The sequence below is a fragment of the Somniosus microcephalus genome, chromosome 1, assembly GCF_052327205.1.
Source record: "Somniosus microcephalus isolate GS21.2 chromosome 1, FLI_Smic_1.0, whole genome shotgun sequence".
NCBI lineage: Eukaryota > Metazoa > Chordata > Chondrichthyes > Squaliformes > Somniosidae > Somniosus > Somniosus microcephalus.
The window spans coordinates 197711391-197736834 of NC_140987.1; the positions used below are offsets into that span (position 1 = coordinate 197711391).

The 25444-nt window shown below is 42.6% G+C and overlaps 1 protein-coding gene across 6 annotated transcripts in view; it reads right to left on the reverse strand.

Annotated features, from left to right (window-relative positions):
- adgrv1 (adhesion G protein-coupled receptor V1) overlaps positions 1–25444 on the reverse strand; it is a 986427-nt gene that overhangs the window by 874869 nt on the left and 86114 nt on the right. For all 6 annotated transcript variants that reach the window (XR_015078534.1, XM_085989059.1, XM_085989068.1 and 3 more), the window contains exons 5-11: positions 22651–22755; positions 15888–16001; positions 12489–13054; positions 10734–11004; positions 9729–10058; positions 1615–1791; positions 920–1143 (exon numbers count right to left, since the gene is read on the reverse strand). Coding sequence is in view for 5 of the 6 variants with exons in the window: in XM_085989059.1 (XP_085845185.1) it covers positions 920–1143; positions 1615–1791; positions 9729–10058; positions 10734–11004; positions 12489–13054; positions 15888–16001; positions 22651–22755 (1787 nt within the window). In the remaining variant the exon portion in view is untranslated. The remainder of the gene's footprint in view (positions 1–919; positions 1144–1614; positions 1792–9728; positions 10059–10733; positions 11005–12488; positions 13055–15887; positions 16002–22650; positions 22756–25444) is intronic.

Sequence of the window (25444 nt, forward strand, 5' to 3'; positions counted from 1 at the left end):
GTGAGTACCCCTTCCGTACTCACGTGTTTGGGGAGGAATTACTGCCCCAATAACATTTTGGTTTAGTAAACATAACTATTTATTGGATAATGACCCACAATAATACTTCAAGCTTGCAAACATGTTGATATTTATTGGACCTTGTGCAGTTTTAGAACTGATATCATTGCTTTCATTCAAGGTTAATTAAATAATTTCTATCTTAAATTACTATAATCAAATAACATTTATTGCATAAGAGTAAAGTTAGAGGCAATAATTCCTTTTGAACGATGAAACAAAATGGTGTTGCAAAAAACAATATTTCACTTACGCTGAAGTTCAATTAAACAAAATTTCAATGCTGATCACGAGATACTCGGAATTAAGAAAGAAATAACTTACATCTGTATAGCATCTTTTGCAACCTCAGGACATCCAAAAATGCTTCATAGCCAATGAAGTACTTTTGAAGTGTAGTCGCTGTTGTAACATAGGGAAATGCGACAGACAATTTACGCACAGCAAGGTCCCACAAACAGCAATGAGATAAATAACCAGACTATCTGGGTTTACTGATGTTGGTTCAGAAATAAATATTGGCCAGGACACTGAGAGAACTCTCCTGCTTTTCTTCCAATAATGCCAAAAGATCTTTTACATCCACCCAAGAGGGAAATGGGACCTCACTTTAACATCTTATCCGAAAGACAGCACCTCTGTCACTGCAACACTCCCTCAGCCTAGATTATGTCCTCAAATCTCTGGAGTGGGGCTTAAACCCACAACCTGTTGGAGCAGAGGCAAGAGTGCTACCACTGAGCAAGGCTGACATTGTTAATAAGCATTGATATCATGAATTTATCATATTTGATTAATTAATGAAAAAATTAACAAGTTTGTGAATTAAAAACAAACAAACCCAGTGGAAAACACATACCGGTCTAATGAGATAATCAAAGTCTCATTTATTTCAGGCAGGTCATCTGATTTTACTGTGATGTTGATTGTAGCACGGCTCTGGCCTGATAAGAATGTAACAGAACCAATGATTGGGCTGAGGTCATCACTGGTGATATTATGACGATTAACCCCTGTAGGTTTCAAATGCCAGTATACCTCTGCGGAGCCATCAGTTCCATCTCGTTGCAAGGCAATATATATCTGGAAAGAAGACCACAACAACTAAAGAATAACTGAAATTTTTGGATTGTGTCTGTGCTTTTAAAACATCATTGATCTATCAACATAACCAAACATAAAAATCTATTTACTATTCATTATATTCACACAGATGTTTCTTAGAGAACATTGATTCTCCAGGTGCAGCACAGAAAAAAAAAAACTTTTATTTATGTAATTTATTACCTCATCTTCTGGGCTAGTTCCAATCGCATAAGGGGTTCAAAAGGAAGTTTCCAGATTTTTTCCCCAGACTGCCCAGGATTTTTAATCTACTTTTTCTCCCCTCCCAGATCACATGGCTCCGGGTAGGATGGGGAGTGTATGTATTGCGATGCACACAACTGTATGGGACAGGCTGAATGGACCAGTAGGTCTTTTCCTGTCCGTATGTTCGTACCTATACGGTCATAATTTTTCTGGCAAAATCCATAACTTGCAGCTCATAAATACCTGACTATCAGAAGAATTCTCTGGTTCATAAACAAGTAGAGTTTCATTGCTGGTAAATCCAACCTCTCCATTTGCTAGGTCAGGAGTAACTGTCCGTGAGATGTTTAGAAGATCACCCAGCCTGGGACTCACTGATGGAATGAGAGGAATGATGTTGACTAACTCCACCGTTTCTAGCTGGAAGAATTAATAGAAGCTTGTCAAATTTAAATCAACTCTATATCCCAATGTCAAGCACAGTGGGCTGAAAGAAAATTAAATAGTTAGATTTTTTCCCGACCTTACAGCTGCTACAATTATAACAAAAACATAACTTTAGATAGCACAAAATAAACAATTCTTGTACTGAGATCACAAAGGTGCAACTCCTGATGAAGCAAAATAGAATACTATCAGTAAATGCACAAAGAGAAATAGCATGGGGGGAATTTTAACCCTCAAGGACAGGTGGGTTGGGGGCGGGTGGGAAGATAAAAATGTTATAACTCTCAAACCCAACCCCAGCCGGCCCACTTCCGGTTTTAATGGAGGCGGGCTGGGGGGACAGGTGACAAATCCGCTCTCAGGAGGCAAGTCGATCAGTAAAATTTTTAAGAAGGTAGCGTGCCTCCTTTTTATTCCATTTTTATTCTTAACACATGGAGGTGGGAGTTCCTGGACCGCGGGAATCCCAGCAGGTAAAAGGAGGCGAGAAGGGCCGGATCAATGATATGTGCCTTTATTGTACTGCTTGTGGGCCAGGTGGAGGAGTGTTTCCCCTAGACCCAACAAGACGCCCTGCGGTTAATTTCGTCAAGACGTCCGGGAAACCCATACTTACAGGGGGCGATTTTCGCACTGAAGGCGAGATGGAGGCGGGTTTCGGTTTGGGTGGGTTTGAAACCCACCTCCACTGATAGTTTTGAAAAAATTGCGATTTTCCCCTGATTGACTAACTGATTTCAGAGGTGTGGGATGCCTTTGGTCAATTAGTGTTTTGGGACTGAAACTCGCCTCTGCTGTCATCACTTTTCCAGTCTGATTTTATGGCTTCTTGCTGCCTTAGCTCATTCCACAGGATTTCTACCTATGCTGCACCACCTGCAACATATTTTGAGAAACCACTATGTCCAATTCCAAGGCAAGGGCCTCCCCGAGGCTCTCGGATGAGGTGCTGCAAATGTTGTTTGAGGGGGTGACAGCTAGCAGGGAGGTGCTCTTCCACTCATCTGGAAGGAAGAGGCCTCCCAAAGAAATCAAGGCTGTGTGGGTACAGCTGGCAAGGGATGTAACCTCCGGATCTGTGTGCAGATCTCTCGGACAACCTCTCGCGAAAATCTCAGCCTCCTTTGGCACTGCTGCTCATTCATGTTGAGGTAGCTCATCCTTTGTCTGTAAACCCTCTGTCGGGGGTGTCTCCTGTGATGAGGTGCCTCGATGCACTGGTGCCTTCTGCCCTGAGCAGCATCAGATGGCTGAGCAGGAGGTTGGTGCTCCTGCTGCTGTTGCTCCTGAGCTGCCTGGTTCTGTTGCTGCCGTGGATGCTCCTCATCCTCATCTGAGGTCCATGGAGAAAGAAAAGGAATGGTTCCTATGCTGCTTGCAGATGCCTCTGTTGGGGAAGCGCTCATTGCAAGCGGGGAGAGGGTCTTCCAAGGAGGTCCCACAGTTGATACATACAAGCTGCAGCACCTCCGACTTCGGAAGGCCTTCTAAAAGTGCTCAAAGACCTTTTAAAGCAAAGGTCTGACACTTGCAAGTAATCCTGATGAGATATATGATGTATTGTTGGACTTGCAGCTGTGAGGAGACCACCCATGATTCAACCCGCCAGGTTTAGCTGGCGTTGTTTAGGAGGGTCATGGAACATGCCGAAATGCTCGAAAAATCACGAGGGCATCTGAAAATAAGCTTAGAGAGGCCCTTAACGAGCATTTAATGATGTTAACTAGCGCTATGGCCAGCTGGAGGCGGGACCGTTCCCCGACCTCCAAAACCGGCATCGGCAAAATCCCGCGGAGGCAGGTTCCGAACCCGCCCTCATTGTTTCTGATTTCCCCACCTTTCCTGCCTCCAAACCTGCCTCCTCCGATGTCAGAAAATCTCCCCCATGGTTTCCTGTTCAAATATCCTCCCCCCGTCCCCCGCTCTCTTCCCAGCCTTGAGCAAATATCGGGGCCCATGAGTTCAGGGTAAATCTGATTTTAATCCAACCCACCCGACAGAAACGTGACAGGTTGAAATGGCGGTCGCGTGCTTCCTGCTGCATTCCTGACAAACTCCCACACGCCGCCATTTTAACCGTGCAGTTTTTGGTTTCGGGCAAGGACGCCCATCACAGGCAGATGGGGGCCTCATTAACATGTAAAAGTGAGGGTCCAATAGCGCATTTAGGACCCCGATGCGATTGTAACTCCCAATTGCACAAGTCACACACAGTGCCAGACCTGCCAGTGAAACCTGATAGGTAATTTTAATTTTTTTAATGGTTACCTTGTGGGGCCCCAGCGGAGAACTCCTGCTCCAGACCCCCTCCACATGACCAATTACCTTTGTGCCGAGGAACATTCCCTCAGGTCCCGGCAGTGACCTCCTGCTACATGAAATCCTGCTTCCGCCCACTGGCCAGGTAGTGATTCCTGCAGTGTTTGGGCAGAATTCAGACCTCTGACATGGAAATGAGGCCTGGGAGTTAAAATCTTTTACATCTCATGGGGTGCCGTCATGCAAGCTTACTGCTCGTCCTGGCCCCTGTACACCGCACTCGTGACAGGAGTAAAAATCGAGGATCGAGAGCAAGAATTCAAAGCAGTATACATGCATTTATGTCATTTTTGATTCATCATACTAGACACACTTCCATTATCATGAGTCTGTTTCCAAATGTGAGCAATCTTTTTTCCATTTCAAAACAGTACCTCACTTGAAAGAACAACTAAAATTAGAAAATCTTCTTGCAAAAGATCCACAAAAATGTCTTATTTTTTATATATTGCAGCTTGGATTCCACTATTTTTCAGTCCTCAGTTGAACTAGAGGAAGACCACTTATTTCAATTCACATTCTTTGGGCAAGAGTACTTTATATGTTTTTTAAGCCGAGTGGCTGTTTTCCTCTCACACTGAGATTATAGGCCTTGCTACTGAGTACACAGACAATTTTATTTTTATTCCTTCACGGGATGTCGCCATCACTGGCAAGACCAGCATTTATTGCCCATCCCTGAATGTCCTTGAGAAGGTGGTGATGAGCCACCTTCTTGAACTGCTGCAGTCCGTGTGGTGAAGGTACTCCCACAGTGCTGCTAGGGAGGGTGTGTCAGGATTTTGACCCAGTGACGATGAAGGAACAGCGATATATTTCCAAGTCAGGATGGTGTGTGACTTGGAGGGGAACTTGGAGGGGATGGTGTTCCCCTGCGCCTGCTGCCCTTGTCCTTTTAGACTGTAGAGGTCGTGGTTTTGGGAGGTGCTGTTGAAGAAACCTTGGCAAGTTGCTGTAGTGCATCTTGTAGATGGTACACACTGCAGCCACGGTGCTCCGGTGGTGGAGGGAGTGAATATTTGAGGTGGTGGATGGGGTGCCAATCAAGCGGGCTGGTTTGTCCTGGATGGTGTCGAGCTTCTTGAGTGTTGTTGGAGCTGCACTCATCCAGGCAAGTGGGGAGTATTCCATCACACTCCTGACTTGTGCCTTGTAGATGGTGGAAAGGCTTTGGGGAGTCAGGAGGTGAGTCACTCACCGCAGAATACCCAGCCTCTGACCTGCTCTTGTAGTCACAGTATTTATGTGGCTGGTCCAGTTAAGTTTCTGGTTAATGGTGACCCCCCAGGATATTGATGCATGGGGATTTGGCGATGGCAATCCTGTTGAATGTCATGGAGACGTGGTTAGACTCTTTCTTGTTGGAGATGGTCATTGCCTGCCACTTGTATGGCGCAAATGTTACTTGCCACTTATCAGCCCAAACCTGATTGTTGTCCAGGTCTTGCTGCAGGTGGGCACGGACTGCTTCATTATCTGAGAAGTTGCGAATGGAACTGAACACTGTGCAATCATCAGTGAACATCCCCACTTCTGACCTTATGATGGAGGTAAAGTCACTGATGAAACAGCTAAAGATGGTTGGGCCTAGGACACTGCCCTGAGGAACACCTGCAGTGATGCCCTGAGGCTGAGATGATTGGCCTCCAACAACCACAACCATCTTCCTTTGTGCTAGGTATAGAGTCAGAGAGTTATAACGGCACAGAAGGAGGCCATTCGGCCCATCGAGTCCATGCCAGCTCTCTGTAGAGCAATCCAGTCAGTGGAGAGTTTTCCCCCTGGTTCCTATTGACTTCAATTTTACTAGGGCTCTAATAGGGTCTGGAGCCGAGTGGTCCTGGCAGAACCCAAACTGAGCATTAGTGAGCAGGTTATTGGTGAGTAAGTGCCGCTTGATAGCAATGTCGACGACACCTTCCATCACTTTGCTGATGATTGGTCAGGAAAGAGCATGCTGCTGCAGGATTTACATGTCTGGAGTAGCTTTGAGGGACAGGCCTCAGCAACTGATAGATTTTCATGCCTGCTTGCCAAAAAACATTGAAGAATGTCTCAGAGGGCATAAAGCCCCCAATGAAGGTCCTTCCAGCAGAGAAATAAGGGAATTTCCAGGGGCATAACCATTGTAGCAAAATGCCTGCAGAAGTACAAAAAAGGCAACACCACAGCAATTGCTACAGGGTCTTCAATGTCCTCACAGGGAAAATAGCAAAATAGCTTCACAATGGCCTGACAATGTGACAGTCTTGCTACTGGTCTCTTTAAAATGATTTCTGCATGGAACTCAGCACTTAGCAATCCTCAACTCCAGTTAAGATGGCCGGTTAAATAACATAGCATTATACGGGTGGAAACAACAGGGAATGGGGTGAAAATGCATTAATTTACATGTATCCATCCACAGAATGGAGGATTCTTCCTGGACTAATATAAAGCCCAATTAGAAAATCAGAGGAGGGGAAATGGGCAGAGATCCAACATTGCAGATCTTTGCCCAATGTTCCAACAAAGTTTACCCAATTCACCTCTGAAAATTGCTCAGAAAGTCTAACCTTGTATGTTATTTCTGGATGAATTGAGATATGCCAAATGGCATTTTTTATCCATATCTATCTTGTGTTCTTGTGAAAACCTGCCTTTATCTTGCCATTAAGAGGTGCAGGAGAACTTCTTACCTGCTCTTTTTTCCTAACTTACTGTAGGAAAGCACTGGACTTGTTATGACTGTTGACTACCTTCCCCTGATCATCTGCCTAGAATCAGTGCCATGTAGGGAACAAAAGTCACTAGGCACTATACAACAGTAAACCACTGTGCCACCAGGCACATAACCCAATCATATTAGTTTAATTCTGTTAAAACAAAAGCAAATGATGTGTGAAGCAAAATAGTATTCAAGTACAGGTAATTGAAGAGAGGGCAAGTATAAATTGTTCGGAGGGGAGCTGTGGTACTATAGTGAACTGCACTCTAATTCCTCACTCAAACATTAATACTATGATGAACTGAACCATTTGGAATATTTTTATGTAAAATTAGTTACAAACCCCAGCCAACAAAGAAACTGCAGCCAACATCACCCACAGCTTGACTTGGACACAATTCAGGGAATGCATTAACAAATTATAGTATTCTCTGCAGCAGCTCTCTTCAAGGTACAGTTTAATACCAGCAATTTTGCAATAGAGAACTGGAGCTGCTGCAGAGCAACTAATGCTTATTAAAAAAATGAGTGTGAATTTAAGAAAGATGGCATAACCGTAACTAATTTTGATTGTTTATATTGGAATAAAGAGGCTGGTTCAGTTTTGAATCAGGAATTAAGAAGTTTCAAATACAATCAGACCAAAATTTTATCTTAAAGGACAGAAGCAAAAACTGAAATAAGATAAATATACACAGTGTTGAAGTAAATTAAACATCATTTAAAAAACAGCAAAATATAGTTTGGAAGGGTGCTCTTGGATAGGATTTTTGATAGTCTTAAATATCTAATCCGCAATGCAGTGCGACTCAGAATGCTATTCTGCTATGATACATCAAACTTAGGATAAAATTAAAACAGCAGCCATCAATAGCCTATTGCATGCACATGGAGATTACATACAAGGATAAACAGTAAGTATGAAGTAAAACAGTGTCATACTTCTCAGAAAGATTCCAATATAACATTGCACCAATATGGTAGCAAGGTCAAAATAACTAAACACTATGGGAGTGAAGTTCAACTTCAGAGAGCAAAATGTGCGGTGGCCGATCGCTAGTCCGTTATACACCCTGCCCAATTTTCATTTCCATTGGTTGTGAAAAACTTTGGGTCTTCCCGAGGTTGTGAAAGATACCATATAAATGAAAGTTTGTTCTTCCTTTCTAACAGACTGATTGTAGATTGTCAGGGTATACAAAAGCATGCTATCTCAACCCCAAAGGCATTTAATGGGATTAATCACAAATTCAGGCAAAATTAGGTTGTAAGGGGGTGATTTTCTCAGCCCCGAGAAGGCGGGTATGGAGGCGGGACTGCCGGGAAAATGGCAGAATTTGGGGCTGGGTGCCCAACGCGCCCCCAACCCGCCTCCATGCCCTCTTGCCAGGAGACGGGAAGCCATCCCACGCCGGGTCCCATCTCCTTGGAGGCGGGAAGGGATTAAAGGGATTAAAGCCTATTAACTGCCTGTTAACAGATAGCTAACAGGCAAAAAATAGGATTATCCCCATTTTGTGCCCTGAAGTGCGGGCTTCCCGACCTGGGGGAACCCAGTGGGTCGGAGGGGTCTGAAAGTGCGTTGTAGAGGTGAGTGATGGGTGCAAGTGTGGAGTGGTCAGTATGTGAGGTGAGTGTAAAGTGTTAGAAAATGTTAACTTACCTTTGTTTCTTCCTGTAGCCTTCAGCCGCTGTGGAACCGGAGTCCCCGACATCTCCATTGTAGATTTCACAGACTGGCTGCTGCATCCTCTGATGCAACAGTCATCTGATTTCGGCAAAGTAGAAAGGTTTGATGAGTCCCGAACACAATGACTCATCAAACTACACAGAATGTCAGTGTTTGACAGCTTCACAGAGCTTTCAAAAATTCTTGACAGATGACACGTCATACGTTGACGTGCTCTGTAACCGGCTTCGCCCTAATTGGCCTGCTAAGCCCGCCAGGCGGGCTTAACAAGGTCAATCAGGGGAAAATCCCACTGTTTGGCCAGGAGCTGATGGAGGCAGGACTGAAACCCGACAAGTGGGAGTCCTGCCTTCAAAAGCTTCTCATTGAGAAAATCACCCCCTAAGAGTTTGACAGTATGGGGTTTCAGAGTCTTATTGCCCCCAGTTCCAAAAACTAGAAAGCTTCAATGTAACCTTAAAGCCTCCATTTAATTCATATACAGTGTTGGAAAGTACAGTGACTGATTGCTGTATGTTCAAACTTGAACAGGCAGCATAATTGAGCACTTTAATGCTCCAGGATATTAATTAATTACCTTGCGTTGGTAAAAATATCAAGAGAACCTGGGCAGTAATTTTTGAAAGTGGCAAAGAACTGGAAAAACAAGACAGTGGTTTAAGATAACAGGAACTATGACCGAATAGTGATCGAGAAATCTGGCTATACTGTTCCAGGGATCTGAAGATGGTGGAAAAACTTCCACTATTAAGCTGTTTATACTCACTTCTTCAGCACAGTACAAATTATTATTACTACTTAAAATAACAGCAAAAAGGGTTTAAATGCTGGTTTGCAAACATTTTAAATAATAAATGGTCTAATGATATTTAAAGAATGGTAGCACACATTTAGTCAGAAAACTCCTGTTTTCAATTGCAGCTGATATATCTCCCTGCAAAGCACTCTGTAAAATAATGGCATCAAGTATATTTCAGTTAAATATAATGACACTAGCAGCAACTGTATAAGATAAACAGTCTCAAGGGAACTAAACTGAGATTGATTTTTCACTGAAAAGCGTTCAATGTCACTGATACAAATATTACAAAATCCCAATGGATCATCGATATTGGTGTGCAAAAACATATTGACAATTTGGCCATTAATATTGAATCAGCATATTATAAACTGCTGTCATTTATATTGACATACCTGTACAAGGAAGCTTGCTCCGTTTTGAAGGAATGCATCGCTTCTTATTGGCAGCTTGAGGCTCATCTGTGATTGTCCTGGCATGAAGATGATACTATTTTTGCTAGAAACATTTAGGACATCATCCTTTGCTTTAGAAAGATCCGTAACACCAGCAGGGATGTACAGTACAGTGTAGTTCAACTTCACAACCCCCATGGTTCCATTGTGCCTGGCAAAACTCAACGACAGAAACCGCCCAGCAGGGCTACTCTCTATCTTCTGTCCTTCCATAGAATGGAATGTAATTAGGCCATAAACATCATCGCTATCCTGAATATAGAAAATAATCTAAACAAGAAGAGAAAGATGAGAAGTGTAAATAACTTTATTTCTATCCCTGGTCCACCCTAGTAATTTAAAATACAACAGATTGGTTACAATACTGTCAAAACTATAACCTGCAACTGACTCTGTCGGATGTACCACCTTTCAGATGAGACGTTAAACCGAAGCCCCGTCTGCTTTCTCAGGTGGATGTGAAAGTTCCCATGCCACTATTTGAAGACGAGCAGGGGAGTTCTCCTGGTGTCCTGGCCAATATTTATTCCTCAACCAACATCACTAAAAAAGATTATTTGTTCATATTTCTCTTTGCAACAGTGAGTACACTTCAAAAGTACTCCATTGGCTGTGAAGCGTTTTTGGATGACCTGAGGTTGTGAAAGGCGCTATATAAATGCAAATTCTTTCTTCCTTTCTTTTTACTTACATTATCTATCTGTCCTCAAAAATTTATGCAAAGCAGTTTTATATATTCCTAGGAGTGTACTGAAGAAAATTATAATGTGCATCTAAACAGGAGTTTTAATAAACAATTCTGACAAAAGGTCTTTGACCTGAAACGTTAACTCTGTTTCTCTCTCCACGGATGCTGCCTGGCCTGCTGAGTATTTCCAGCGTTTTCTGTTGTTATTTCAGATTTCCAGCATTCGCAGTATTTTGCTATTGTTTTAATAAACCTACTTGCATGGGTTCATCCAGTTCTGCTCCTCCTTTTATTGTACTGTTTAACAGTTGGAAAAGGTAAGCCTCCGCTTCCTCGGGTGTATTGTCATTAATGATGGTGAAGTGTACTGTGGCCAGCATCTGCCCTTCCACAAGGTTCAGAGTTCCTGAAGCTGGCATGAGGTCTGCAGTGACAGCAGAAAAGTCACTACTGTTCCTTGAAATAAGCCAGTTCACCGAAACGTTACCATGTGTCCCACCATTCCTTACAATAGCAATTCCATCAAATCTGCAACCAGAATATACAGCAATGGATGGATTACTACATGGATTAATGAACACTGCGACAATAACTGGATTTGTATGGGCATCTAAAATCTGTCATTCTACAAAGCTTCAATTTTGTTTCTTAAGCAGTTATTTATATGTGATTTAGTAATTTGGATGAACTATATAAAATCTGGCATACATTAGCCAAACATGTAGCTTTAATTACCAACCTGTTGTCAAAAAATAATTTACTAATGGCATAAAGTCTGCTAAAAGATTGCCAGAAGACTTTTGTGCTGACCCTGGATTAATCTCCAACCTCTGCAGACACCAAACTTCTACACCACTGTGCACAACCCAGTCTCTCTGAATCCTACATTGATTCTGGACTACTCTCCAACCGCCTTGGTTCACTATGAATACTGTCTAGTTGAAACATTTCTCTGACAAACTTTCATACTGGATGTTATTGTTTCTAACCTCTGTTTAATAACTGCTGCCCCAGGTCTGAGCTCTTCAATTTCTCCACCCCCATCATACTTGCCTCGCTCTCTACATTCTCTGTGCTCCTTACCCCCTTGCCTCTGTCCTTGCTTCTTATAACACCAACCTTCCCCGACTGACTACCTCAATTCTGTCTTGCTTCCAGCCTCCACTCACCGCTGCTTCCCCACCAACCTTCTTGACCTCCACTGTCTCAGACACTCATCGCTCCTGGACAAGCTTACTGCCTGCTTCTACTACTTCAATCTGGGCATCCTTTGCTGTGCCCACTATGGCTCTTGTAAACAGCTCTGCCACAGTGATCTCCTCTAAGCTTACATCTTGAAGTGTACCCTCTGGTCCTCCAACACTAGCTCATTTCCATCCCTCAACTCCATTACTGGTAGCTTAAACTGGTAGCTTATCCTTCACTCGCCTGGTCCCTGCCCTCTAGAACTCCTTCCCTCAGCATCTCCACCTTGACATCTCCTTCGCTGGTTTCAAAAACCACAATAAGACCCTCTTCTTGGATTGAGCTTTTGCCCCCTCGTGGTCCTCTTACATTTCTATAGTGCTCATTACATGCAGCGATGTCTCTCAGTACTTAAAAGGGCTTGAGTTAACATTGGTAGATAAATAAGCAATTTAGAATTTGGAATGATGAGAGAGAACAAGAGATATTAACAGAAGAAATTTCCACATAAATAGATGAAATAACGGCATCTTCCAAAAAGACAAATTTAAGTAAATATATAACTTGAGCGCATAGTCATCAGATTACCAAATAATATTAAGTACCTTCAATTATTATGTTTAAGAGAAATCTAAATGGTAGTGCTCTTATTATTTGGAAAAATGTATAATTGAAAGAAAAATTTAAGTCAGCATTCAGTCACTCCAACTAGATTAATATTACTAAGCATGAAGGACATCTAAAATTGTTTCTATGTAAAACAAAGAATATTACTGAACATAATAATACAAGAAGCTGTAGCAAGAGAAATTTGTATTGTACCCTACCTTGTTGTCATGTCTTCATCGATAACAACTTTCTGTGCCAGAAGACTGCTGCTAATTGACAGAACTCCATGAGGTTTGTCATTTGGCTCAATAATAACCTGAACTGTACTGGGTCTAAGCAGTACTGCATCTCCCTTTATTGTATCTTCAAGTAAGAAAACCTGAAATGACTCTGCAATTTCAGGGATAGGATCATTAATAATCTGAAATTTCAGATTTACTTCATGTACATAAGGTGGGAAAATAATGGTCCTGTTTGGTTGGAGATCAATAAAATCAGATTGTAACAATGCACTGGCAGAACTGTTGCCAGTTACTATCTGGTAATTAATAGAAACCAGAGCATCATCAGAACCAATTATTTTTCCATCTTGGTCCCTCCCACGAATGACTGGTATGGTAATCACATCAACTGTCTCTGAGACTGTGTATACTGCTTGTGCTAATCGCAAGGGACTGTCATTTTTGTTGATTTTAAGTTGAAAGCTGCTTTGTGTAGAATTGATTTCAGCTCCTCCCTCAACACTAGTCAGTTGGACAGTGAAAACTTCATCATTTTCAGGAATCTGGAAGAACAAAAGAAATGTCTTAAATAGTAGCCACTTGGATGTTGAACAGGTAAATCTTTGATTTAATTACATTGGAGCAGAAATTCCAGTAGTTGAAGAGGGCAGGATCATCACCCGCCAGAGGGCCAGGATCTGGGGCAGTACCCGGGTGCCAGGTCTCAGTTAAATTTCCTCCAAATTCCAGGCAGTGGGAGAGAGGGAGCATCTTCCACCTGCCCCCCACGTCTTGGAGTGTGGAGTTCCCAAGCCAGTCTGGGAATTAAGTCCCAATTAGGCTCAACTGAACTTTCACCCTCGGAACGACATGGCTTCACAGAGCTGTCAAATGCTGTAATTTCTTCTTTCAAGAAGTCTTGACAGATAGCACGTCTGACGTTGACGTGATCTGTCAATTGTAGTGTATGTACCTTGAAGAAGGAACTATATTCTGCAGCCCCTGTATACTGCAGTACCAGTAGTGACCACCCCTGTATATAAGCCTGTGTAGTAACTTTGTATAGTGGTTCCAGTTTTGTCTCCATTCAGTAAACACCTGTTATAACCAACTTCTGCAGTCCGTGTCTCAATTACACATGGACATTACATCAGTGACTTCTTCCCTAATTGGCCCGCTGAGCCCGCAGGGCGGGCTTAACAAGCTCCATCAGGAGAAAATCCCTCGGAATGGTCAGGCAAGGATGGAGGCGGGACATTGACACGACAAGCAGTCCTGCCTCCAACTCGCCTCCATTCACAAAATCCAGCCTGATGAGCCCAAAGCGTCCAAACCCATGTCCACTGATCATGGAAGCAAATGAGGAACAAGTTTACCAACTTCAGGAAGATTGCCAAGCTTACCCAACATTTGCTACCCAAAGTTTTTGAGCACAGTACACATGCCACAAAAAGTTCCCTCTCAATGAATGCAGAGTACTCGAACAACTTTTCAACTTTTTCATTCACATTTATACCCACTGTGCTGCACGGCAAACTTTGCAACTGGCACTGAAATATGCAACTGTTGTCACACTTAAAGTTGGGTCCACAAAGCAGGCTGTCAACAAAATGCAGTGTCACACAGCAGCCAACCACGTCACTCACTCTTCTACTCAGGAAGCACATAGAAGTAGAGTTAGTTCGAAAAGACACACATTATACACTGTCACCAAGGGGAAGCACCAAGATTAGAAGATACTCAGCTCCCAAGAGGTCATCTATCCAGCTTAAACTCTTCCTTCAAATAATAGTGACATGGCAGATTGGCATAAAATGAAGACGTCATGACTGTTACCAAGATAGCGGGTATTTCGATGCATTATTTGGTGAATGCGGTCACAGACAACCTGCATGTTGATGGAATGGTACCTTTTTCTGTTCATAAACACCACGGAGTTGATTACAGAGGATTAGATGACCAGTTACATGCCATCTATAATGCCTTGCACTTTAGGAAAGCCTGCCAGCTGGTAAAAGTGCTGTGCCCTCTAATGCTGTTGCTGACTTTGTAAGAAGAAAATGATGAAAAATAGTTCCCATTGTGAAGCTACAATTCTATCACCCTCTAGTGCATTACTGATTAACTTATTTGGGTGATATTACCCAAATTAAGGAATAGGAGTGATCAGGAAAAGTCTCAACAGGTATTCACTCCTCATATGCAACAAGTAAGCTGGTAAAATTCGGGCTGTTATAAAATTTTCATCTTCCTTTTTGGGCCATGCCCAACAGATGTTTATTTTCTTCAAGACCAGATTCAATCACTTGGTTGAGGTAAGGAAGATGCTCCCTGGCATGAGTGCATTAACTGGCTTCATTTAAGCATTCCTGTCACTGCGCCAATTAGTTACAGCTTGGGAATAAAATAGGAAGTGGTTGTGAATAGTGATAAGAATTACAATGAGATTGCCATGTTAGGGATTTTACTACAATGTACTAGTAGGCCCATTTGTGGTTGAATTTTAGGGCCTGGTTATGTTACGTCATGAAAATGGAAATCAGTTTGTTTACATGCTCATGGTGGAAGCCCCTTTGTTAACATGTAATAACCAGGGAGATTAGAGTGGTCAACTTCCACAAAGAAATGTGAGGAGTAGCATTAATAATCAATTAGAGTATAATAGATTGCAATCTCTGACTGGAACCAGTCGGATCCACCCAAGAGTACAAACCCAGCTCCCTTTGCCTCTTCATGCAAACCATGTTTTGTACATTTTCATTTTTTTTTTTAAATGATTTGTGTTATTTCCAGTACAACAAAATAAATCTTTTTGATTGAGTCAAAAGAGCAACACAGGCTAGAAATTACTGTTGCTGAGAATAGTTTCAAGTGCTTAACACACTAGAGTGATGCTCCTTGGTCTTCTATTTTAATGGAGGGAATTAACCCATTTAATTTAAATAGGTTAACCTCTGTTAAAATAGCAGACAGAGGAGTGCCATATGAAAATTTTAAGCAAGCATCTGCTTTTATCAGCAGCAGTCATTTCTAGCCTCGTGTTTGATCCTTAAGGCCTGTTCACCTGACTTCCTGTTCCATGCCTGCACAATCAGCAAAGCAGATCAGAAAATTTGCCATATAGTTTTTTTTCAACTGTTTCTTGAAGGTACTATGTAGTTTTCTGATGGGAGCAGGAACCACAGACAACTTCTTTCAACACTAAACTAAATTAAGACCAGGATCTAGCGTACCCAGGTCTCAACTGAGTTTGTAGCCGTTCAAGCAGAATCTGACTGAGTCTGTCAGAACAACCATATACCTTTGGGGTTTTAGTCTTCCAAATATATGGTTGAAAAGCATTTCACTCAGCAGAAAATGTTTACCATTCATGCTCTTTAGAGCTGTGTTACTCACCTGATCATCTACAATGGTAAGGTTATAAACTACCACTGCTCTCCCAGGAGGAAGAATAATGTTTCCCCTTGTTGGACTGATGTCTTCGTCCGCAGAATTTGGGCCTGCTGTTATCTGCCAGTGGAGACAGAATATAATAATTATAACAAATCAGCTATTAGTTATATAAGTGGAGACATATTTCACGAAGATGGTATCACAATGGAGAACAGACAGCATTAAACAAATAAAAATTTCATACAGTGACATCATGGAACTATCCTGTAATCTGCACATCAACACATTCCGCATTTAAAATGAGGATTTATATTCCCATATTTACCATTTGGGTACATAGTCTAGGGCACATAAACTGGTCTGAGGGGGAGCTGTCAATGTAATGCAGTACTGAGGGGTGCTGTATTTCAGATGAGACATTAAGCCAAGGCCTTTTCTGCCTAATCAGGTAGACTTAAAGATCCTGGAGGGAAATTCAATTTCAGCCCGAAACAAGCACGAAGTCGATGAAGCAGTAGCTGGCAGTTGAAAATCGCCCCCTCCCCATCTTGTTATGTGCAAATTGGCTGCTGTGTTTCCCAACATAACAGTAACTGCATTTCCAACATCATTAATTGGCTGTAAATAGCTTTGGGATATTAAGATGTGATAAGATGCTATAAAATTGCAACTTTCTTTCAGCGAAGATGGAGTACTTTTTATGAGGTAGTGCATAATTTTAACATGAATCATTTTCATAAGAACATAGCTATTCAGAAAGTTTAATGTAAAGCAGAAAGGTTTTTTTTAAATGTTCCTCATTGATAACAACAGGAATAGTTTTGACACCAAAGAAACACCCTATGTAAATTGACAAGTAAAGTTATGGCTTGCACATTGGCACAAAATAATGGAGCACCAATAGCTGTGCCTCAGCTGCTCAAACACGAGTTCTCACTCTCGGCCTTGCCTTCAAGGGAGGAGCTTTAGAGAGATGGTGTTGAGCAGAGGTCAATCATTTCCCCACAAAGAGGGAACAAAAATGAGAAAACAGAAATAATTATATTTTATTAATTATAATTAAGGGCAAGCTTAAAGTTTATGATATAGCTAAATTTCCCCTGCATAAGTTTCCAGCTTAAAAAGAAAACCTTTAAATAATGTGCAATAACTGCTATTCAATTCACTGAAACTGTCTTCTTGCTTTGGTAATTTTTTTTAAAGAAAGTTGTTTGTAACATCACACTGAATTTTCCGACAATGGATATGATGTTGAAAAACATGAATAAACAGCAAATTGAATGAACAAAGACCAGTCATTCTCGAGACTCAGTAAACCTAGCTGATCATTTTTTTGTGCACTTCAAGATTTTTGTTTAACATTGGAATATTTCATCATCGATATCTATAGAGCATAATTCCTAATACTTTTCACATAAAGCTTGTATAAGAATTTTTGTGACTATATAATATCCAGTCTAAAGAAAGAAAACACTTTCATTTATATAGCTCCTTTCACAACCTCAGGACATCTAAAAAGTACCTCACAGCCAAATAAGTACTTTTATTGACATGTAGTCACTTCAAGGTCCACATAGCAATGTGACAAATGACCAGATAATTGTTTTTAATGATGTTGGTTGAGAGATACATGTTGGGCAGGGCACTGGAAGAAATACCCTGCTATCATTGAAATAGTGCCATGGGATCTTTTACATCCTGAGAGTGCAAACAGGTATTACGTTTAACGTCTCATCCGAAAGACAGCAACTCTGGCATTGCAACACACAATACTGCACTTAAGTATTAGCCTAGGTTATGTGCTCAAGCCTCTGGAGTGGGGCTTGAACCCACAACCTTCTGGCGCAGAGGTGAGAGTGCTACCACTGAGCCAAGGCTGAAGGGATAGCCTGTGCTCAGTTCAAAATATCACAAGTTAATTACAAACGAGGAAGGTCATTCAATCCATCTTAGTTCATCCATCCAGAATGACTCTCAAATCCCTCCATGGATTGGTTCCTAAATGATTTCAGGGTTTTCGTCTCCTCTACTCTATCTGGGAGACCATTCCATGTATTGAGCACTCTTTGCATGAAGAACTTCCTAATATCAGTCCTTTAACTTTATCGTTAACTAGTTTGAACCTGTGTCTCCTTATCCTTCTCTCACAATTTAAAGTAGTTTTGCAGATTTACCTTTTCTATACCATTTACAATCTTATTTTCTCCATAAATCACCTCAGACTTTTTGAGGTCATAAAGCTAAGTTTCTCCAGTCTTTTCCACATAGCTCAGGCCTCTGACACTAGGGATTAGCCTTGTGGCTCTTCACAGCACAGCTGCCAAATCTGTACAGTTTAATCATGACCTCCTCTGACTTGTACTCTTTTGTTTTGGTTATATATTTAAACCTTGTATTGGCTATATGGATTGTTGTTTTGCATTGGTTGAACATGTTGAGCATCAAGTCCATTAAGGCTCCTAGGTCTTTTTTATGCTTCATCCTTAGCTATTATAACACTATTCATGGAGTATGTGAGTTGACCATTTTCCCTTCCTACATGTAGTACATTGCGTTTGTCTGTATTAAATTGCACCTGTTCTACCCATTCACATATATTGTCAACTCGTTCAGTAATTTCTCAGCTGCCTCCACTGATTCCACTGCCCCTCGTAGTTTGGTATTATCTGAAAATATAACCAATTTACATTGGTTTTCTGAACCCAAGTCATTGATGTAAATTAGAAACAGTAGTGACCCTATCACCAATCGGTGGGACAGTTCTTCCTCCATCCCAACATAACTTCTCTAACCAAGTATCCATTGTTTTCTACCCTTCAGCTAATCTCTTATTCATACCCAAGTGAGCAGCACTTTCTCCTCATTCAGAAGGTTGTGAGTTCAAGCCCCACTCTAGGACTTGAGCACATAATGTAGACTAACACTTTTTAATGCAGTCCAGCAGGCATGCTGCATTGTTAGAGATGCCAGCTTTTAGATCTTTTGGTTAAACTAAGGTCCCATGGTCTGTTCAGGTAGTTCTAAAAAATGGCATGGCACTATTTCAAAAAGAGCAGGCAGTTCTCCAAGTGTCCTGGCCAACATTCTTTCCTCAACTAACACAACCAAAACACAAACTTGTGGGACCTTGCTTTGTGCAAATTAGTTGCCATATCTGCCTACATAACAGTAACTGCACTTCAAAAAATAATTAATTGGCTGTAAAGTGCCTCCTGAGGATGTGAAAGGCACAATATAAATGCAAGATTTTTTCTTTCTATCTAGAAGTTATCTGTTTGTTATAATTTTATGTTCAAATAAAAACAAACAACACAATCACGAATGTGACACGTTATATAGGAAATTGGGTGCTGTTCTGGCATGGCAAATATTCAAAAATACTTAAAAAAAACCACAGGGCAGGATTTTCCCTGTGGAGACGGGACGGCGGCGGGAGAGCTGATTGGCAGGTTCCGGTCCCACTCCCATCTGCAGCTGCTCCCTGAAAATGATTTTCCGTAGATTGGCCTCATTAAGCCCGCCCTGCGGGGTTCCTGGCCAATTAATAGGAAGCGGGTCTGATGATGTCATTTGATGACATCTCATCAGCCAGTTTCCTTAAAGGGACCACGTCCACATTGATTTTGACAGTTGTGTTGTCAGTGTTCTGCTGCATTGAGGTGGTGCAAACACTGACAAGTACTGCACAAAGTGCAGGGCTGCACCCAGGCTCTTTCATGACTCCCTCCATATGCTTATGGAGGGAGTCACAGCACGCAGGGAGGTTCTCTTCCCTTCCTATGGACGGAAGAGACCTCCCCAGGACACCAGCCTGGTTGCCCATTGCACAGGAGGGCAAAAGGAGGGATGTCGTCAGGAGTCCCTGGCTGCAGTGGCGCAAGTCTTTCAATGATCTCAGTAGATCACGAAACGTTACTACAAAGCCACACTCAACCTCATCCTGCTGTGCCACTGTTCAAGGAAGGTTGTAAGGACAATCCTAGCAACTACAGGCCGGTCAGTTTAACATCAGTGGTGGGTAAAGTTTTAGAAACAATAATCAAGGAAAAAATTAACAGGCACTTGGAGGGGTTTAAGCTAATTAAAGAGAGCCAACAGGGATTTCTAAAAGACTAATCTAACTGAATTTTTTGGTGAAGTAACAGGGAGAATTGATGAAGGGAATGCAATGGATGTTGTCTTCATGGATTTTAGGAAGGCGTTTGACAAAGTACCACATAGAAGGCTGGTTAACAAAATTGAGGCCCATGGAATAGGTGGGTCAGTGGAAGCTTGGATAGGGAATTGGCTTAAGGACAGAAAACAGCGAGTTGTGATAAATGGCTGTTTTTCAGACTGGAGGATGGTAGACAGTGGTGTTCCCCAAGGGTCAGTGCTGGGGCCACTGCTTTTTTTGATATATATAAATGATCTGGATATTGGAATACAGAGTAGAATTTCTAAATTTGCCGATGACACCAAACTTGGGGGTGTGGCAAACAGTGAGGATGATACCAATCGACTGCAACAGGACATAGAAACGCTAGGAGAATGGGCAGGCAAGTGGCAGATGGAATTTAATACAGAGAAGTGTGAGGTGATGCATTATGGCAGAAGGAACAGGGAGAGGCAATATGCACTTTTAATGGCACAGTTTTAAAGAGTGTGCAGGGACAGAGGGACCTGGGAGTTAATGTACATAGGTCCCTGAAGGTGGCAGGGCATATTGAGAGAGTGGTTAGCAAAGCATATGGAATCTTGGGTTTCATAAATAGAGGTATCAAGTCCAAAAGTAGAGAAGTTATGCTGAACCTTTATAAAGTGCTGGTTAGGCCACAACTGGAGTATTGCGTCCAGTTCTGGTCACCACACTTTAGGAAGGATGTGAAGGCCCTTGAGAGGGTGCAGAGGAGATTTACCAGAATGGTTCCGGGGATGGGAGATCTTAGCTACAAGGACAGGTTGGAGAAGCTGGATTTGTTTTCATTAAAGCAAAGGAGGTTGAGGGGTGATTTGATAGAGGTGTACAAGATTATGAGGGGTTTGGATAGGCTAGACGGGGAATGGTTGTTCCCACTAGTTGATGGTACACAGATTTAAGGTTTTGGGCAAGAGATACAGGGGGGGTGTGAGGAAAAACTTTTTTACGCAGCGAGTGGTGAGGACCTGGAACTCGATGCCGACGGAAGTGGTGGAAGCGGACACACTCAATATTTTCAAGGGGAGACTGGATAAGCACTTGAGGGAAATAAACTTGCAGGGATACAGGGATAGAGCGGGGGAATGGGACTGACTGGATTGCTCTACAGAGAGCCGGCACGGACTCGATGGGCCGAATGGCCTCCTTCTGTGCCATTATGGCTCTATGACTCTATGACCCATCACATCCCCATCTCCCTGCCTTCCCTACCCTACTCCTGCACATCCTTACTCACACCAACATACCATGCACCTCCACCTATCCCTCTATACCTACATTATCAATTCCCCATCTCACTAGCTACCCCTCACACTCACCCTCATCCTAGTCCAATCATACCAACTAACAACACACAAGGGTAGGCACTTGGATGTGTTATGCAATGTTCATGTAAAGTTTCTGTTAATATGTTGTCAAATATTGAAATCTTTGTTTTCAACACTTTGCCTTATTGTACAGATCTGTGTTCACCTTTGGAAGTGTCTTTGTGAGTTGCAGTGAATGGTTAAACATAATGGTATCCCCACAATGGTGATGAGTGTGAAAGGAATAGCTTGGTCATTGTAGGAATGTGTTATGGTGCTGGTGTGGGGTGGTGTTAACCTGGCGCATCATGTGGCAGCCAGGATGTACAGCGTCAAGTGAAGTAAATCTGGCCACGTGATGCCATCGCTGGTCTCCTGGGCAGCAATGTGGTCGGGTGCTGATGCCCTGTGTCCTGTACAGCATCAGGTGATTGCGCAGAAGGTAGGTGTTGTTGTTGGTGATGTTGGTATGCCTGGTGATGTTGGTGCTGGGACTGATCGTGGAGGGATTCAGAGGACCAAGGTGAGATTTTTTCAAGGGCACCGATGTTGCTGGAATAGATGGCAGCTGAAGTTGAGATGGCAGAAGTCAATGGTGAGAGCACTGGTTCCAAGGAGGTGACAGTGCATATAGAGTTCGCAACACACACTTACCACCTCAATACAGCTCAAATGTGTCTTCCAAATCCTGAAATCAGCAACTTCTGGCATTTGAAAGTGAACTGTTGTGAGAGGTTAGGTTTTATGCTGCAGTTGCAGCTGTGAACTATTCAGCTCGTTGGAAGACCCGGCACACTCAGCTGGCGTGTTTGCTGAACGACGTGAAACACGTTGAAAATGTGTGAAAACAGAAAAAGCCTGGCAAAATTAAGTGCCTCTTCCGCCGCTTGGTAGTGGGCCTGTTCTGAAGTCGCAGACCCGACACTTTGGAAACTGGCGTGCAGGCGGGTTCGCGGCAGGTTCCCAACCCGCCATCAATCATTTTGAATTTAACAGCTGACCCGCCTTCGAACCTGCCCTCTGAATTGCGGCCATAGTTGTAGAATAGTAAGAACTTCCAAGGAAGATTTCAGTGGAAGTAATTCCATTAAAAAATCATACCCATCAGCTCCAGAGACCGAAATCGTGATACTAATCATTATTTAAGCCAGGTGGCTGTCTGACAACAAATGACCTGTGCTACATTAATTAACTAATTTAGGTCAGCTAGTGGCAGCAAACCAAATGCCAGGTACTGTTATTAAGCCAAGATGAGATAGAGAAGTAATTTGATATCACTTACCTCAAAATTCACAGTTACAGCCCCATATGTTCCTTTCTTTCTGATTAGAGTAAGCGGCACAAATTCTTTTCTATCCCTTGCCTCATTGACTATGATTATGGAAGACTTAGGGAGGGACAGAAAAAATATTATTTTGACAATAAACCTCTCAGCACAAATAGCATAGACAGATCCGTAACTCTGACAACATCAAACTCTCACAGACAAATGAATCTAATTTGTAAAGTGGTTCAGTAATGGTATTATATTCCTAGGGAAACAAATTTTGCCAAAATCTTCCAACTTTTAGAGCAATTTGAGTTACAAAATTTAAAGAGCCAAGCTTTAATATAAAAGGGCTAATGACATAAAAATCTGTGACTGGCTATTGTCGCTTCTTAGGAATAAAGTGCTTATCAAGATAAAATATGTCTGTGCTGGGGAAGTGGAACACTTTTTGCCTTCTTGCCAGTAGGATCACCGTACTGATTCTGAAGTCAGGTATAGCACAGATCTGTTGCACTGTAAAGCTCCTTCAACAATGATTAGAGAAAGAAAGCTCTCTCTGCATTGCCCAAGCACATTCTCACTGTGTAATGTTTCCATTTCCTTCACATTCATTCTTCCAGGCAATTAATTATGACATTATTAACAGTTCATATTACATGGAATTGGATTTGGATCGCCCATTCATTTCTATTCGGACCTTTAATTCCCCATGTTGTTAGAAATATAATTTGTAAAATTTAAATTGTCAGTAAACAAGGGGCCAATTCATAAGATGGCTTCAATTCATTTAAATCTAAATATTAACATTTTTGTAAAATATTGTAAGTATTTAAAAATGAGCCAGATAAGCAATACATTTTTACTCTTATTTTATCATAACGGAGAATGTAATTCTGGGAAGCAAGCATTTTCAGTATTCTGCCATCAAAGAGTGAAGAGAAAGATTTTATTTATAACTCCCAAATGGGAGGAAATATTTCAACTGGAGAAAAATCCAAGAAAGACCCACAATTTCTAACCAGAAAGCACACCTTCTGTTGATGTATCTAGGCACTTCCTCTCCAGCTGGCTGCCATTGAGATGTATAGCGATCAACATTGTTCCTTATCCTCAATATCAAACCTAATGCTCAAAACTAAGTCAAAGGCTCAAGTTTAAGCCTCAGCCAGATACATTTTGCAAATCTGTTACTTGCTTCCTGTAACACTTTCCTGCCATGTCTATTTCTGGCACATTTTTCTGTAACGCTATTTCCATCATGACCATCTATCATGCTTTCTGTCATGAATACACGTGCCAATTCACTTTACTTAACTCTAATCAAGTCCTCCAAGATAGGTGGGCACTGTTGCTTACTTACCTCTGAGAATTACCAGTTGTGTCTCCATGATACATGGCACTGTTATCCACAGTGCCACCCAACTTTGAGCTCCAAAAATCATGGCAAAGGTCCAATGCTGCCTCCCTCTTTCCCCCCACAGCAATTGGGTTCCCCCTTGCGACAACACCCCATCCACACCCCGTCACTGCTGTCTTCCCCCACTACCGGCAAACTCACATCATCAGGCACTTACTTCTATGTTCTTCAGAATTTTAAAATAAATACTGAGCTGAGTAATTAATTTACGTAATACAGGTTTGTCCATGGCTAGACTCCCACCTTGCCCCAGCCTGATCTGCTCCCCACCGACGCCCCCACCTCGGAATGATTCATCCCCAAAACTTGATACATGATCTTGAGGCACTAAACGTTTTAAACAACAAAGAGCCCGTTTCCACCATTGTGCAGGGAAACCACCTCTGCACCTTGGTTGAAACTTCTGGAAATGGAGGACTAGATGAAGGCCTATAGCTTCCATTATCCTGCATTTCCCTTTGTCCCAAATATGCTGCAAGAATTATTCCAGATCTCAATGCTCGCATATCCCACAACTCTTCTCATCAATTCTCCCAGGTCCTCAGATTCCCCTCTACCCCATATCTACCAACATCTCTCTGCTGTCATGAAACATCATGGCCTAGAAATTGGATATAGCCCCGCTTGAGGCGTTAGAACTGTCGCTGCGCAAAGTTTATAGCCAGACGAAACTTATCGCTGCCTGGCGCGATATTGGGTTGCATCGCCCCCAAAGGGGATTGAGGCGCGAATTCAGACGTTGCACGGGGTTCCTAAGGCGCAAAAGTTCAGGCACTACCCAATATCGGCGCGGACGGGCGCAGCGCAGGTGATCTCAATTACCGAAAACCACGAGACTTCCAGGCGCCGGCCGGCTCTTAAAGGAGTGGGTCAGTCAGCCTGAGCTGCCACACTCAACGCCCTGTAGGCCTCAGAATCGGCGCTCGCCCTTCTCTGGCGCAAAAAACTTGGTCAGGATGGAGAAGGTGAGACAGAGAGCAGAGCGCTTCAGCACTGAGGCTCTGGACCAGTTGGTGTCTGCAGTGGAGCGCCGTCGAGATGTTCTGTATCCTGACAATGGCAGGAGGCCGAATCAAAAGGATTAACGGCGATCTTGGAGGGAGGTTTCTCTGAGGGTCAACTCCAGCAGTATGGCGACCAGGACCCCTGTTCAGTGCAGGAAGAAATTCAACGACCTCACTCGGGTCGTTAGGGTGAGTGTTGTTTATGCAAACTTCTGATTCCCTCCATCTGCACCTGACCTCGAGCACCCTGTTGCCATGATGCCCCAATGGCCATCTGTCAGCAAGCACCCATGTCCCTTTCTGGGCATACACATGGACATTTCACTCAAGGCCACATGTAAGGGCTCTTGCACCATGGGGGGCATGCGATGATCTCTCAAGGCCT